The 15,358-nt window shown below is 44.7% G+C and overlaps 1 protein-coding gene across 1 annotated transcript; it reads right to left on the bottom strand.

The window, feature by feature from the left end:
- Nucleotides 1–3,846: 3,846 nt before the first annotated feature.
- TMSB4X (thymosin beta 4, X-linked) lies at nt 3,847–5,950 on the bottom strand. The gene is made up of 3 exons (XM_011362914.2): nt 5,836–5,950; nt 4,673–4,786; nt 3,847–4,279 (listed from the first exon to the last, which is right to left on the bottom strand). The coding sequence occupies exons 2-3, from the start codon at nt 4,770–4,772 to the stop codon at nt 4,245–4,247; spliced, it is 135 nt and encodes a 44-aa protein (XP_011361216.1). The 5' UTR covers nt 4,773–4,786; nt 5,836–5,950; the 3' UTR covers nt 3,847–4,244.
- Between the last annotated feature and the right edge of the window lie 9,408 nt (nt 5,951–15,358).

The raw sequence follows: 15,358 nt of genomic DNA, 5'->3' as shown, positions 1-15,358 counted from the left end.
AATAGCTCCGACTGCTTTGAATAGATCATGAACACAACTTGTCCCTCTCTGCTGAAGCTCAAAGATGTGGAATCCTACTAAACAAATGTGACCCAGCCATCAGTCAGCGAGGTGCTATATTTATGGATATCCTCACGTGTTCATCATTTTGCTGCATCCTCTTAGGGTTTCAAAATTCGAGTGACCACTTCTGCCTCCGACAATCTTTCAGTCCAATTGGAGAAACAAGGCTGACAGAGGAACGGTAATGATTTAGCAATAAGAAGTCTTTCTGGAAATTCGGCATCTGAATCAGAAAATCCTAGAAAAATAGATTTTAAAATAATATCCATTCAATCCATTCCTAAATCTTGGGCATGCCTCATAAAGGGTTATCACAAGACAACACACAAGAGTTATAATGCCCAGTCTTTCTACGCTGATAAAATATTTGATTGTGGAGCAAAGAATCAGTTGGTTTTCATCAAATTTCACTCACCTTTGAGCTTTTGGAGGGATTTGAATGTAATCATTATAGATACATTTGGGGAAAAATCCTCACTGATACAAAGAATAGATCTGAACACAGTTAAAAATGCAAAGCCCTTAGGTTTAGTGTTCACCCTAAAAATGGCAAAGAATAATTTAGCATTTTCCACTCAGATCCAGATGAAAAGGCATCTGTGACCAAGTGGTGACACATGAAGGCAGGGACTACGTCTCTTTATTTACGACCTTATCACTGGCAAATAAAATACTGGGCGTATACTGGGCAGTCCATAAATATTGGTGGAGTGAACTAATGACCCAGAGCTCTAACACAATAATATGTGGTTGGCTATAAGCATTGATTCAAATTCAGCACAATCAAGGACGGTGGCAAATTAGCATTCAAAGCTCTCTAAATATGTTCGTTAAAATATATTTAAAATTGCGCTATCTAGCATGACATTCACAGTTGCAAAGGTACCCCGAAACAAGCTAAGTAAAGTCTCCACCGATTAAGAGGGAGAAAGGGTATATTGAAGCCCTAATATGTGTTCCATTACTATGCAAGAGACTATTGGACCTAAAAGGAAGAATACACAAATGAACATAGAGTGTGAAGACCCTGCCCACAAATGTCTCAGAAGCCAAGAGTAAGGATGGTATACCACCAAGATGACGTGACTAAAGAGAGAAGAGGCTCTATAAGAATCCAAGGGAAAAAAATAAGCCAGGTAAATATTTTCTCCTTACCTGACTTCACTGTATAAATTGTCTTAAATTTGTAATTTAGTCTCTTCTCTTTACATGCAAATAAAATATAGTTGAACTTCAAATTGGTGATTTAAGTCTCTTAGATTGCAGTGTAAGCCACTCTTAAAAGTGAGAAATTGGGGCCGGGGTGGGGGGAGAGTATTTTTTTACTTTCTTGCTAGGCCGGTGTTGCTAAGGTAAAGCGAACTTTAAGTGCTTTCGACTTTATGAAACAATTTTTTCGATTTACATACTTGAACTAAGAAAGGCTCAAGATTTTTTTATTTTTATGTTTTGGCCATAATGTTGGTTCCAAAATGCACTGTTCTTTCTAGTAAGCACAAAATTGGCCCCATACGTTGAGAAAGAATAGAAAATTGTTTTATTCTTGTGTCTTGTGGAGTTAGAAAAACAAACACATCTTCCTGGTGCATTTATTAATTTATTTTCATCCTGATACATCTAAAGGAGACAATATCTAACTGCCACAGTGTGGGAGAGGATGCGATTTTTGAGGGCTGCAAGAGGCCCTGGGCGGGGAGATCCGAGTTTGTTAGGGCCTTGCATGCTTCCCACCCCCATACACACTCAATCCCCACCCCATTCAACGATCCCCACAGACATAGCCCAAGACTTGTGTTGTTCTCCTGGAAGAATAAAGTAGCTTGAAAATTCTATCCTTTGGAAGACTGAAAACGTGTTTGCGGTGGTTAAGGAATTTGTGAGATTTAGTAATGAAAGAGTCTGTCCCTAGAGCTTTCGGTGTGCTTCTTTTTACTTCCTCTATTTTTGCTTTATTCCGTCTGATCAATTCAAAATTTGCGGAAGTTCCAGACAGGACTCTGTGGCCTTTGGTTCTGTAAAGCTCCCTTGACCTCTTTCCTCCTGGGAGGGAGGGGTGAAAGACACAGAGCCTAGGCTCCTTCAATTGGACCGATAGCCCATTCTAATGACGAATTTGTAACTTATGGCAAACCTCAGGACCCATTCCTGTCTGTGAAAAAGACCATCATCTCCAAGCTCCTAAATATCAGTGTGCATTCCCAAGCTGATTCATAAATACTCCCGGCCCTTCTGAGAATATTCTTTCCTGGGAAGAAAAAAGAATTCTCTTCCCCCACCAAATTGAAAAACGAAAAGGTAGCCTCTCCCATCCTCCGTCTCTATGCGCAGCAGTTAAGTGTACAGTGTGATACGTACAGAAGCCGTATCACACTTCCGCACACCATTCCGCACACCAAGCAGCCAAAATTCAATCATCACCAGGTTTTTCATTTATTTATTTATTAGCTACATTTTAGCTTTAGCCTCCCAGGAAAGGTCTTCTCTTCCTCTTCATTTCATGAATCATCCTTTCCCCTTAATGCTCATTTTTATTTTTAAACTGAGGAACACTTTACTTGTGTTAATTTCTTAAAGTCTAATTTCATCTTTGCATTGTTCGAAAAGTGCACACAGCAAAAACGAATAGGGCTTGGTTTATCTTTGCGCCTTGGGCATTTTCACTCTGCCCACACCCTTCCTTGCAAGCAGGTAAAGAAAATGCAGGGCTGGAGGGCAGGCCCCCACACCTTTGTGCTCACCACTGTCTTTTCTCCAGCGACCAATCAGGCTGTGGCAACTCAAGTTTTGCAGCCCCCGGCACACATCCCTCCCCTTGCAAGGCTACTAGCTGGTGTGGTTGACTGTCTCAACCACAGGTAAATGGCTTCCTGTGTAGTTCTCAAAATAAGTGTTGAGCAAAGGAAATCAACCCGTTTAATAATGATCGACCATCTGCCCTCCTCCTCTCTTCTTCAAAAAGGGCGTTTTCGTTAAGTTTTGGGGGGAAAGTTTAACTTCTTGGACATCTGCATCGTGAATCTTCGCCGAGGTATCGGGTGCGCTACCATTCTTAAGTGCTCTTTGCACTTAACTGGTAGCTCATTTTCCTTTCTGCACATTAAATGTCCCCAAACAAACGCTTGGCTTTTACCCGTTGTTTAAATAGAAGTTACCAGACCCGAGAAAAGCACTGGAGCTGAGCCAATTAAATCCTACTGGATTTAAACCTAGCACAAATGTCAGCCTTGTTGTGTCTAGTCTTTGAAATCTATTCAAATTAAGAGAAATCAGTAATTTTAAAGTTCCATTCACTAATCACAAATGCGGCTTTCATTGGGACCAGCCGTTAGATTGAGGAAAAACGTCTTGAATTTTCATAAAGCACCTGTTTAAAAAGGTGCCTTTTCTGACAAGGCTGCTTACATACTGTGTTGATGCTGGCGATTGGCTAAATAACCAAGTTCAATTCGATGCCTAAAATAAGCATTGTGCTGTTATCACCCCCCTCATGATGAAACCCTATGAAGGTAAGTATATTTTTAATCTATGTTTTCATACAATTCATATCAGGAATTCAAACAGCCTAAGGAAATGATTTTCCATTCTCTAGCATCGATGAGGTTACTTCACATACTCGGGTGAAACTCATTTTAATGACTTCTGAGAATTTACCCCAATTACCGAAACGTTTGTCATTGATCCCTCCCCAGTGAGACCACGAGGCGGGCCCTTTCGCAAAGGTTTCACCTGCGAGTAAGCATCCCCTCCACCCCCACCCTTCCAGACATCAGTCACACACCGGGCCAGGTTTTAAAACTTTTTATTTGCATATTAAAAAAATTGTGCATTCCAATAATTAAAATCATTTGAACAAAAAAATGGCACTCTGATTAAACTGCATTTTACAGCCTGCGGGACACTTTGGACCAACTTGGTTTTCACTCTAGATTTCTCCATCGTCCCACCCAGCTTCTGCCTTCACCAACATGCAAGTTCTTTTCCTTCCCTGCCAGCCACAGGCAGGTGGGAGAGGCAGGTGCGGCCATCGTTGTCAGTAGTTCTTGGATGTGAAAAAGGGGCAGCACAATCATTTAAACTTGATCCAACCTCTTTACATCTTACAAAGTTAAACAGCTAAAAGAAGTAAAATAAGAAGGCAATGCTTGTGGAATGTACAGTGCATATTGGCGGTGCGCGCCTCATTACGATTCGCCTGCCTGCTTCTCCTGTTCAATCGCTGCGAGAGAAAAAGAGAGAGATTGAGGGGCGTCCGGTTAGGTAGATCCAGTGTAGCCTAGTGTAAGATTATAGAACTTTCGTTCAAACCATCTTTCCGAATCATAAAAGTTCCACAAGTTAACAATAGGCATTTCATCACGGTTTATTTTAAATGGAACATTTTTTAACATATTAATATGGTATATGAAACATTCCATCAAATTATTAAAAAGCCCTGTGTTTGTTGGCTGCGAAACAATTTTTAATTAACCTTTCCAGGCCACGTTCATCATCAAACTGTCGGCTCCTCCCCCCCCACCTCCTCCCTTCTTCTCCCGGCCCCTCCCATCCTCCCTCCTACCCACCCGCCACTCCCGCCCAGGCTTTTCTCAAGGGTGGGGGGGGGTCTTACTTTCTTTTGATGGCAGTGGGTTTTTCTCTTGCGTTTCTGTCTTCTTCAATTTCGACTTATCGAATTTCTCAATCTCAGCCATATCGGGTTTGTCAGACATGGTTGCGGAGGAAGCTGCATATACAAAGCCAGGAGAGAGGTTGAGAGCGAAGCCTCTGTTCGCTCTCGTTCTCTTCTCTCGGCTTAGAAATGCGCTTTTGCCCTCCCATACCCTGTTTGAAACCCCACCTCCACCTCCTTCCGCTTTCATTCGGGGATAAAGATCTTTCTATAGGAAAAAAAGGTCCCCCCCCTTTAATATTTCGAAATGCGCGGGGAGGGGGGGGACTCGGAAGGCCGATCACATCAGGAGGTCGAACCTTTGAGAATGACATTGACCGCTGTGGGGCTGCTAACTGTAGAAGCATTTCGCCATTAAAATCTGGCTAGGAGGAGTAGAGAACAGTGAAGCCATTCCAAGTTCAAGGGGGAGAAAATCGAGTACAAATTCTTAAAATGGAGCTAAGGCTGCAGCGTTTCCGTTTTCTATAGGTACCTCTCCCCCTGCAAACGTGCAGCCCATGCAGCTCTCTCCTCGTCACAAAGGCGGCGCTGCTGCGGGCGCCTCCGACCACCGCCCCACCCCGCTTCCTCTCTCCCGTGCAACAATGCAGCGGGCCGCGCACAAAGCTGCCCCCGCAGCCACAGATCAGCCTCCTCTGCAGCGAGGGGGCATTTCGGCAGCCTCGGCACACATTCCCCTGCACGAAGGACTTTTTAAACGTTTCACAGCCCAGACACCTTAAACCTGGACCGATACAGCCCACGAAGCTGTCAGATGCTAGAGGAAAAATGCTAATTGTTGCAGCTCCGGGCTTGGGTGGGTGTGAGCTGGAACAAAGGACCGGATTCATCACTGCCTAAGAGGTAATGGAAAAATGCCTTCGGGCCTAAGGGAAAAATGCTCGCTCGCAGCTGCATAGCGAAATGCCAGTTTGGGGTTTTTTTTTTTAATCCCCCAGCTCCCGACCCCATTCCCCCGCATCTGAAGGGTTTGGCATCCCCCAGCTCCCCGCCAAGGGAGCCTCTCCCCGGAGAGCCACGCGGGCTCGGCTTTAGGGATGCGGGCACCGGGTGGGAAGGGGACCCTCCCGAGGGCGAGAGGCAGGGGCCCCGGGGCTCACCGGCGCGAGGCAGCGAGGAGAGAGTCGATGGGCTCAGTGGCTGTCGGTCGCGGAGTGCCGGGTGGGGCGCAGCGCGTGCCGCTATATAGAGCGCTCCTATGTAAATGAGGTGATGTCACCCGCCGGCCTGCTTAACTCCTTCGCGTCTCCCGCACCGTGTCCCACGGCCTGACTGGCATGTGCCCCTCCCCCGCCCCCACGTCTACCGATGCACCCTAATTGCAACGAGGGTCGAAATATAAAACCGGCAAAACCCCACCCTCCAACGCGTCCTTCATAATGCACCTTACCCTTTTATGTCTATTTTATCTTAATGGATCTTTGCAACAGCCGCGCAAACTAGCTCTTGGGGAGCGGAGCGGGACAACTAAGGGCCTGAGTGGGACCTAAGGGGACAGGCATTCCTTTACTCTGAGTCTGGCTTTGTTCGATGCAGCCATCACCTAGCAAGGGTGCGGTGTACCCCGCAGGAGAGCCTCGCCCACTGCAGCGGTGAGATTCGTGTGACTCAGCGTTCAGGCCAGTAGAGGGCGTTCACCCCACCCAATGCTCTTTGTCTCCTCCAAGACGGTCTCCGTGACTTGGGTGGGAGGTAAAGCACCCTTAAGTGATTTTTTAAAAAAACTTTCATCACTGTGATAGGCATCTTTTTTCATCGCTATAATTTTTGTGCGCACCCAAATCAAATAATAGGAATATTTGCTTGGTCGAGGTTAATTTATCTGGAGTTTTATAGAGTACAACGTCTCCCCTCTTAGAAAAATAAGTCAAGTTCAAGCTCAGCTATTGACTTATCGCCTGTCAATGAGGAAGTTCTTTTACTTTCATGTTCCTTATTTTTCTAAATTATCAAAGTGATTGCTAAGGAGGCCCCTGTCGAAAACAAAACACCATGATCTCTAAATTCTGAAGGTTAAATTTTAAAAATCGAACTCTGTGTTGTGAAAGGATCCTTTTCAGCACAAGGCATCAAAGTGCGCTTCTATGTTACATCGGAAATATGGAAGATTTAGGTAGCTGGAGCAGTTTTCAAAATGGCACCTGACCCTGAATACCAAGGGCCCCCGTGCTGCCGAAACTAGTCGCAAATACCACGCCCTGAGCCTGGGGAAATGCACAGACAAGGAAAAAGACCCAGCACTGAAAAACAGCCTACGTGAGTGAGATTGTTTTGAGATGCAAAACAGTATGCACAATACTCCTTCTCCCTTTCTGCACCCTCAGGAAATGTTTCCAGAACCTTCTTGCTAATCAGGTTTATGGCAGAGGCTTTGTCTCACTGCGGATTAGAGTCAACTGTACTGTAGGCCCCCCTAGAAGCCACTGCAGGATCAGCTCCGACTTCCCCATTTCTTCATCCACTTGACTTCCTTCTTCCTGGGGGAAGGGGGAATGTGAGAGGGGCAGAGGACGGTCTGGTTCCCCAGTTTCTGCTCTGGTGGGTGCCTGCCATTATGCTCTCCCAGTGGGGGCACTGGAGCTTTCCCAGGCACAGGATGTCACCTCTCTGGTTACACATCCCGCTGGTCCTCCCCTACTTGCCTGACCTGAAGAGAATCTATTTCATCGTGAAAACTCAGAAAAGATCTCTCAGGGTGCATTCTGGGCCGGGGTCAGCCGGCAGCTGCAGTGTACCAACACCATTTCTGTAGGTTCTGTGACTCTATTCCGCACCCCACCCCCCACCCCCCCGCTGTCAAGAATTACTTCTTTCCTACCCAATATCTCCAGATCACAGCTTGTTGCTTCTGCTCAAGGCCTTTGCCTTAGAAAGGGTTAGGCCCTGCAAAGCACTGTATCGAAAGCAGATGGAGGAGTGGAAATTTGTAAATGCCTGGACTTTCTAGTTTGATAAGGAGATGGAGAGGGAGAACAAGACAAAGGCTTACTGTAGCGGGTTTGTCTCACCAACTTGTCAAGGACCTAGAGACAATGAAAAAGAGAGGATGAGGCAGATGAAAGGAGATGCAAACTAAAGGAATATTCTTAATGAGTTGTGTGCCCCTGGCCATGTTAATTTTTCTGTGGCTGATTTTTCTCAACTGTAGAATGGGAGGGCTAATTCAGTACCTACCCCCACAGGATTGCCTGGGAGATCTAAATGCTTAGGACAATGCAGGACAGTAAACATTTTGTGTTTTTATTATTATTAGGATAAAAGGATGAGAAAAATCATTTTTAAAAGTCAGCGTTTGGCATTAACTAAAATTTTAAGATGTTTTTACATTAGCTGTTTCTTTAAGCACTAGTAAAAATGAGATCTTTGGGTAGTTTTTCGGCAAATAAAACTCCCCACTGGCTGATGCCATCTAAGAATCAGGCCTTGTAATCGGTGCTTTGTATTTGTTTTTGCCCTTTATGCCAGCTCCCCTCCACGAGGAGGGTTTTACAGATGGGGAAACTGAGGCTTAGAGAGCCATCGCGGTGGTAACTAGGCCAATAGCCACTCTATTATTTATGCTAAGGGGTACATACAAGCCTTCACCCCTACTACCCAGAGTTATGCCTGAGTATCACCAGGGAGAGCGAGGCCGGCTGCTTTGTTTCTCGCAGTGCCTGGTAGCTAGCACAGTAGTTGCTCAATAAACAACCATGGCTTTGTATTGAACTGTTTTGCCTTAGTGAGGAAGGTCCTTGAACCCAGCTCCAACCCCACCTTGAATCTGTTCTCCTAGCCACCTTGCTTTCTTCTCCAGATAATTAAATCCTTTCAGTATTAATGTTTCAGATGTCACAGATAATTCCTGCCTCACGGAAGGCCCCATTCATAAGTGGTTAGCTTGTGCTGGGCACGACCACCATGTAGGTGGGGCTGTTCAATGCTAATTGAAAAAACAGAGGCTTAGAGATGTAAAAGAACTTCGGGGTGCCAGGGCTCCCAGGTGAGGATGAGTTAAGAGCCCATCCGACACCTGCTCTGCCCTCCTTATCTCATGGGCCACAGTGCCCTGTGAAAAATGTGCCAAGAGAGTGGGCACTGAGGGCAGCCCCCCTTTGAACCTGTGCCCGGTGAAACCAGGAAGTGGTGTCAGGGCAGGCAACATTTTCTTTTGCTTTCCTGGGAGGGCCTGGGTCTAAATTGTAGCTATTTCCAGTGCTGGGGACATGGCCACTGAAGGCTGAGTTCATGAAAATTAGTTTTATTATTTTTAATCTATTACATTTTGTTCAGTGCACTGGCCAGAAGACAAAAGAGGTGGAATAGAGGGACGGTGACAATGACAAGGCTCCCCAACTCTTTGCTTTCTCAAGCTGAGGTCCCTTTGTCTGCGTTTCAGGCCCTCCTACCATCTGCCCCCACCTGGCTGCAACCCACTTTCCCCTGCGACCCCACAATCTCCATCTGCTCATCTAAGTTCCCTTAAAGACACAGCCTGACGGGACACGGAGAGGAAAAGACAAGGGAGGAAAAGGCTATTTAGTGGGTGATCCGTATACAACATCAGGTTCATTCTCATCCTGTTTAGTGGGGATGAATATCCCCATTTTACTGCTGAAGAAACAGGCTCAGAGAATTTAAACTTGTTCGTGATCAAACAGCCAGTCTCTGTATGTCCTTCCACTGCAGCCCAACTTTACCTTACACTTAGCTAAAATGTCTTCTCCAGGATTCCCACCTGTGGAGGCTCCATGTGTGGCTCAGGGCGATGGAAGAGAGGGCACCCTCATCTAGTGTGCTAAAAAGGAGTGGAGGATGACAGGAAAGCAGAGGAGTCAAAGAACTTTCTCGAGAATGTTGACTGTCGTACTGCTAAATTTCCTGTCCACTTTGTTGATCTGACGAATCTTAGAGCCAAAAAGAACTTCCGAGGAGGATGTTACTGAACCCAGTTGCCCTCTGTGGCCTGAATTCGCCTCTACAACACCCCTTCCAAGTGCTTCCTCAGCCTCCACACAGCAAGGGCAACAATAAGAAGGCAGAGAACCTTCCAGCATATGCAGGGGGTGGTGAGCAGCTTAGTTTGGCTGAGGCTTGCAAAGAATGAAAGTCACAGGAAATAATGCTGAGAGGCAGGCAGGGGCCAGATCGTATAATAACAACATCAATCATGACCATAATAATGGCCTTAACAGCAGCAAACATTCTTTGAATGCTTACTACATGCTAAGGAGCTTCCTTAAATCCTCACGTAATCCCAGGAGAGAGGCACTGTTGCTGCTCTCCATTGCAGATGTGTGAATCCGGCAGGCGTTAAATAATTTACCCCAAATCACGCAGGGAAAGCCGAGGCAGGATTTGAACTCAGACTGGCTGTCTCGAAAGCTGCCTCACCTTTCTGGAATCCTAAGCTAAGGCCTTTTAGACTTTTGTTCTCTAGGTCCAGATAAGGGTAAAGTTATATTTCATCTCGGTAACCCATTTATCTTTTTCTATCATTAAAACTTTTAAGCATAGATATTATAGTCATAGATCATATAAATTCAAAATGTGTCTGCTCCAATTTTCGAATTATTTTATTACAGAAATTCAGTCTGCTCTTTTTCTCTCGTCCTACATACATAGCCCAGCGTACTCGCAATAAATGGAATTCTGTACCTTGAAGATTCGTAGTTTCACACAGCTTTTCACTTCTTTAATATTTTTCCCAGCAGTCATTCATAGTACAAGGGTTTAAAAAAAACAGTAGGTCCAAAAACATATTGAAAGGGGAGGTATGACCTACTCCCAACAGCCTTATGTGTTGAAAATGATAAACATTTTATTTCATCATGAAGCAGAATTATCATTAGTAAGTAATAAGCGTTCGTATATTTTAATATGCTTCTTCTGTGGGTGTCAAAGCTTTTTTTCAAATAGAATATAGTTCCCGGATCATCAGAAGGTGGTTAATGGCTTTATGATGAGGATAATGAAGTGCAGGTGGGCAATAGAGAACTGGCCCAAATTTGAGGGGACACCTCACATAGCCAAAATCAACCTTCTTGACTGACCCTGATGGTTTCCCCGCTCCAAGGTTGATTTCACGGGTGTGCAACCTGTGCGGTCACACAGGACCCCACACAAAGGCCTTGTACTCGGCTTAATGCTCTGCCGCCGCCATCTTGAAATTCTGAATAATTTTGAACACAGGGTCCGTGTTTTCGTTTTGCACTATGTCCTCGAGCTATGAAGCCAGTCCTGCCCCTCTTGTTTGCATTTCCTGCATGACCCCAATGGCCCTGGCTTTTCCTAGGACCCTGGAATGGGCCCATCTACTCAGTTGTCCCTTCCTCTGCCCAGAGCACCCTCTCCGATCACTGCCACCTAGTGTGTAAAGATCTGAGTGTGCGCACAGGATGTGTCAGCCCTTTTGTTTTCTGCTAAGCTTCAGTCTGAGCCTAGATGGTCTTGCCTTGAAGCTGGTGACCTGGGGCCGTCACCACCTTCTCCAAGGGCCTGTGCCAGGTGCACACACTGGTTCTCTTTCCTTTCTTCCTGCCAGATTTTTTGCTGTCTGAAGGGTGCCTGCAACTCTCAGCTTCCCTGCACATCTGAATTGACTGGCATGTACCAAGGCCAACGAAGGAGCAGGCCTTTACCAGCATCTGCGCCCACCTCCTCAATTCTCTCTGATGCCTGCACTCACGGGAGGCTTCCCAGGGGAAGAATTCCACAGACGTCATTTCCACCAGAGCAACAAGATGTCATCCTCACACACAAAGGCCAAACACGGGACAAATGAAAATACCAATAAAAGGACACGTGAGTTCCAGCTTTGTACTATGCCATTTACAGCCAGGACTCAATTGTCTGGTAAAGATGATATGCACAATTGAGATCTATAGATGCTACAATTACAAACCTCACTACAGTGAATAGATTCAACTAAAGATTTAAAAGTTAATCATATTCTTTAAAAAGCTAAACATTGAATTACCATATGACCCAGCAATTTCACTCCTGGGTAGATCCCCAAAAGAATCAAACGCAGGTATTCAAACAGATACTTGTCCACTTGTTCAGAGCAGCACTATCCAGTAGCCAAAAAGGAGAAAGGGCCTAAATGTCCATCAATGAATAAATGGGCAAACGAAATGGTTCATCCATACGATGCAAGAATATTCAGCCATAGAAAGGAGCGAAGTCCCGGTGTATGTTACGACATGAAAGAACCTGGAAAATATGCTCAGTGAAAACAGTCAGACACAAAAGACCACATGTTGTATGATTCCATTTATGTGAAAAGTCCAGAAGAGGCAAATCCAGAGACAGAGAGTAAATTAGAAGTCTCTAGGGAATGCGGGGGGTGGGGGGATGGGCGAAGAGGTGTAGCTCCTTAATAGCTATGGGATTGCATTTTCGGGGAGTGACAATGTTTGGGAACTAGATGGAGGTGGTGGTTACACAACATTGTGAATGTACTAAATGCCACTGAGTTGTTCGCTTTAAAATGGTTCATTTTATGTTATGTGAATTTTACCTCAGTAAAGAAAATCCCGGAGAAGGAGAAGTAGATAGAAAAGCAAGTCATAGTCTCATCTCCTCATACTCCAGTGTCTGGTGATGAGGAGATGGAAGAGGGGGTCGGGAGTGGAGTGAGGGTTCTGAATTCTTTTTGTGCCGTGACAACTTGACGAAGCCTACAGACCCTGTCTTGGAATTCTGTCGATGCATAAAATAAAAAACCCAGGATCACGAATAAAAGCGATTCTATTTCCACGCAGTTAGCAAGAGTTTTAAGCATTGCGATGTAGTAAATACATGTGCTTCGCTATGCATTAAATAATGCAATCTAGTGGCAGGTCTCATGCCCAGCACAAATTCAAAATAGTGATCAGTCTGTAGACATCTGTAAAACGTTAACAGATATAAAAATATCTGTGATTTCTATTGTTGATACAATCACAGGAACTGCTAATTTTACAGAAGTTCCTTGCTGTTATGGACTGAATGTTTGTCTAAAGGAAGGTGGCTGTCCATAAGCCAGGAAGGGGCTTCTCACCAGGGACCAGATCTGCTGGTACCTTGACCTTGGACTTTCTAGCCTCCAGAACTGTAAGAAATAAATGTCTGTGGTTTAAACTGCCCAGTCGATAGTATGTTGTTATAGCAGCCCGTGCTGAGACTGGCCTACACGAGTACTTGAAGGGAATGCTAATGCGCAGTTGGAGGGTAATGAAAATAAATGTAATTTTTTCCTAAGTTCATGGACTCTGGATTTTCTCCAAAGATCTCTGGGATGTCTGTGGACCCTAGTCCTTCTGTGGGAGGGGTCTCTCATTCTAGAGTGAGTCACCGTCAGCATTTCTGAGAGAGAATGGAAGAGATGGCATGGCCATTGATGAACCCGATAAACCACTGAATAACTCTGCTTTGGAAATTTAATTTACCATCCCCCCTGCGTGTTCTCTGCATGGCCAAAATTCCAGTCTCTACCTGCAGATTACCTAAAAGAGTGAGGTGCCAGCTCAGAGGAACCAGTAAATGGGACAACAGCTTTAAAAAAAAAAGAAAAAGACCAGCTTATAGGTGTCACCTTACATTTTGGGCTTCAGTAAGTCCTTATGTAACACAACTCGTATTTAACTGGTATTTGTGAACTTTGTCAATGCGTTCTCTCATCTTTTGTGTCCTTTGATCCCGAAGGCGCCCTTATGCAGATAAAGGGGCTAGGTATTGGTATCAGTATTTCACAGAGGATGAAACTCGGCACAGAGAGGGTAAGGAACCTGCCCAAGGGTATTCAGCTGGTTAGCAGAGACAAGACCACAGACTAAAACTCCTTACTTTCTTCTGTGGGCCCATAGTCCTTTCATCATGATTTTAGGTGCTAGAGTTCAGATCATCCATGCTTCAGAAAGGAGATTATACATCTAGGATGAGAAGGAGCCAAATTCAGTCATTTATGAAACTCAGTCATCCAAGGGCCGTATTAGAACTATATAGGATGATTTGGGGATACTGCAATTGTCCCCTATACAAAGCAAGCAGTCGCACAGCTGGTTGAGTTGTGGCAATGACAGTGCTGGTGATGTGGCAGTGGTGTGTTTTGTTAGCTTATTTCATCCAAACACCCATTTCTCAGATTTCAACCTGCGTGCTTAGCTTCCAAAGTCCTAAATTTACTCATTCATGAAAATGGCTTCCCTGACATTTCTGCCCTCCCCTCCCTGCCTGTTTGTTTGTTTATTTGTTTGTTTTTTACTACTTTTAGTACTTGGCACAAAGAGCAAACATACATTTGGACTTAAATCTATTATTTTATCTATATACAAACAGTGACATAATTTTCTTTTGGGCCAGGAGGAGGTATTTTAATGCCAGAATTTTATATTTTGTACTGTATGGCTATGGTTACACAAACGCCTTACTTTCATAGCTTGAATACTGGATCTGGTTTTGTGTAATACAGAATGTGGTGGCCTTGGTCTCTGGTGTTGGAGCGACTCTCTTATTCCTGTCGGCCCTTTGGACCACATCTGATTGTTCATGATAACGAGGTGACTTACAGTAAAGCTGCGAATATATTATGGAGAACTCCTGTATACCCTTCACCTGGGTTCATCAGTTATTAATAGTTGGCCACATTTACTTTATCATTCTCTATTTTTTTGTCTCCTAAACCCTGAGAATTTGTTGTGAATATGACACCTTTTTACTCCCCGAATGCTTGATGTGCATGTTCTAAGAATGAGAACATTCTCCAACACAGCCACAGTACAGTCATCAGTACCAGGAAATTTCACATTGCTACACTACTGTTATTTAACCTGCAGACCTTATTCAGATGTTGCCTATTAGCCCAACAATGTCCTTATAGCGATTTTTTTCTCATCTAGGTTCCAATCCGGGATCATGCATTGCATTGCACGATCTTTAGTTGTCATGTGTCATTAGTGTCTTTTAATTCAGAACTTCCTCAGCCTCTCTTGGTCTTCAAAGACAGTACTATTTTTTAAGATGGCAGGCCAGTCATTTTGTGGAATTTCCCTTGATTTAGGTGTGCCCGACGTTTCTTCGTGGTTAGATTTGGGCTTTGAGTTTTTGGCAGGAATTCCACACAGTGGATGCTGTGACCTTCTGGTTGTCTCACATCAGGAGGCGCATGGAGTTGGTTTGTTTCGTTATTGGGGTTATTAGCTTTGATCACTTGATTAAGCTGTTATTGGCCAGGTTTGTCCATTGCGAAGCTATTACTTTTGAAAGACATGCTCTTTAATGTATCTCTGTTCCCTGGTGTGGATATTTCAGCTGTCTTCACAAAGAGCTCTGAGTTCACTTCTGGAGACTGTGACATCAGAGTCCCAGCACGGTTGGGTGAGGGCCCTCTTCCAGGTGACAGAGTTCTCGTGTCCTCACGCAGTGGAAGGGGCAAGGGAGATCTGTGGGGTCTCTTTTATAGGGGCACTCATCCCCTATAAAATCCCCTATACGTTTATGCAGTCTCTGCCCTCATGTACTGCTTGCTCTCAATGGCGCCACCTCTAATACTATCGCATTACAGGGGTAGGGTTCTAACATATGAATTTGGGGGTGATACAGACATTGAGACCATAGCATCCAGTAATGCTGGGACTAATTGTAACCTCGGTGGAGGAGAAT

This window comes from Pteropus vampyrus, unplaced genomic scaffold (assembly GCF_000151845.1).
Source record: "Pteropus vampyrus isolate Shadow unplaced genomic scaffold, Pvam_2.0 Scaffold81, whole genome shotgun sequence".
NCBI classification, from domain to species: domain Eukaryota; kingdom Metazoa; phylum Chordata; class Mammalia; order Chiroptera; family Pteropodidae; genus Pteropus; species Pteropus vampyrus.
Note: the sequence above shows the minus strand (reverse complement) of the source record. Positions and strands in the feature narration are given on the sequence as shown.

Coding starts and splice junctions, on each gene's coding strand:
- TMSB4X (XM_011362914.2), bottom strand. CDS start 4,772: ATGTCTGACAAACCCGATATGGCTGAGATTGAGAAATTCGATAAGTCG. Junction 4,280..4,672: donor CCCACTGCCATCAAAAGAAA/GTAAGACCCCCC, acceptor TTTCTCTCGCAG/CGATTGAACAGGAGAAGCAG.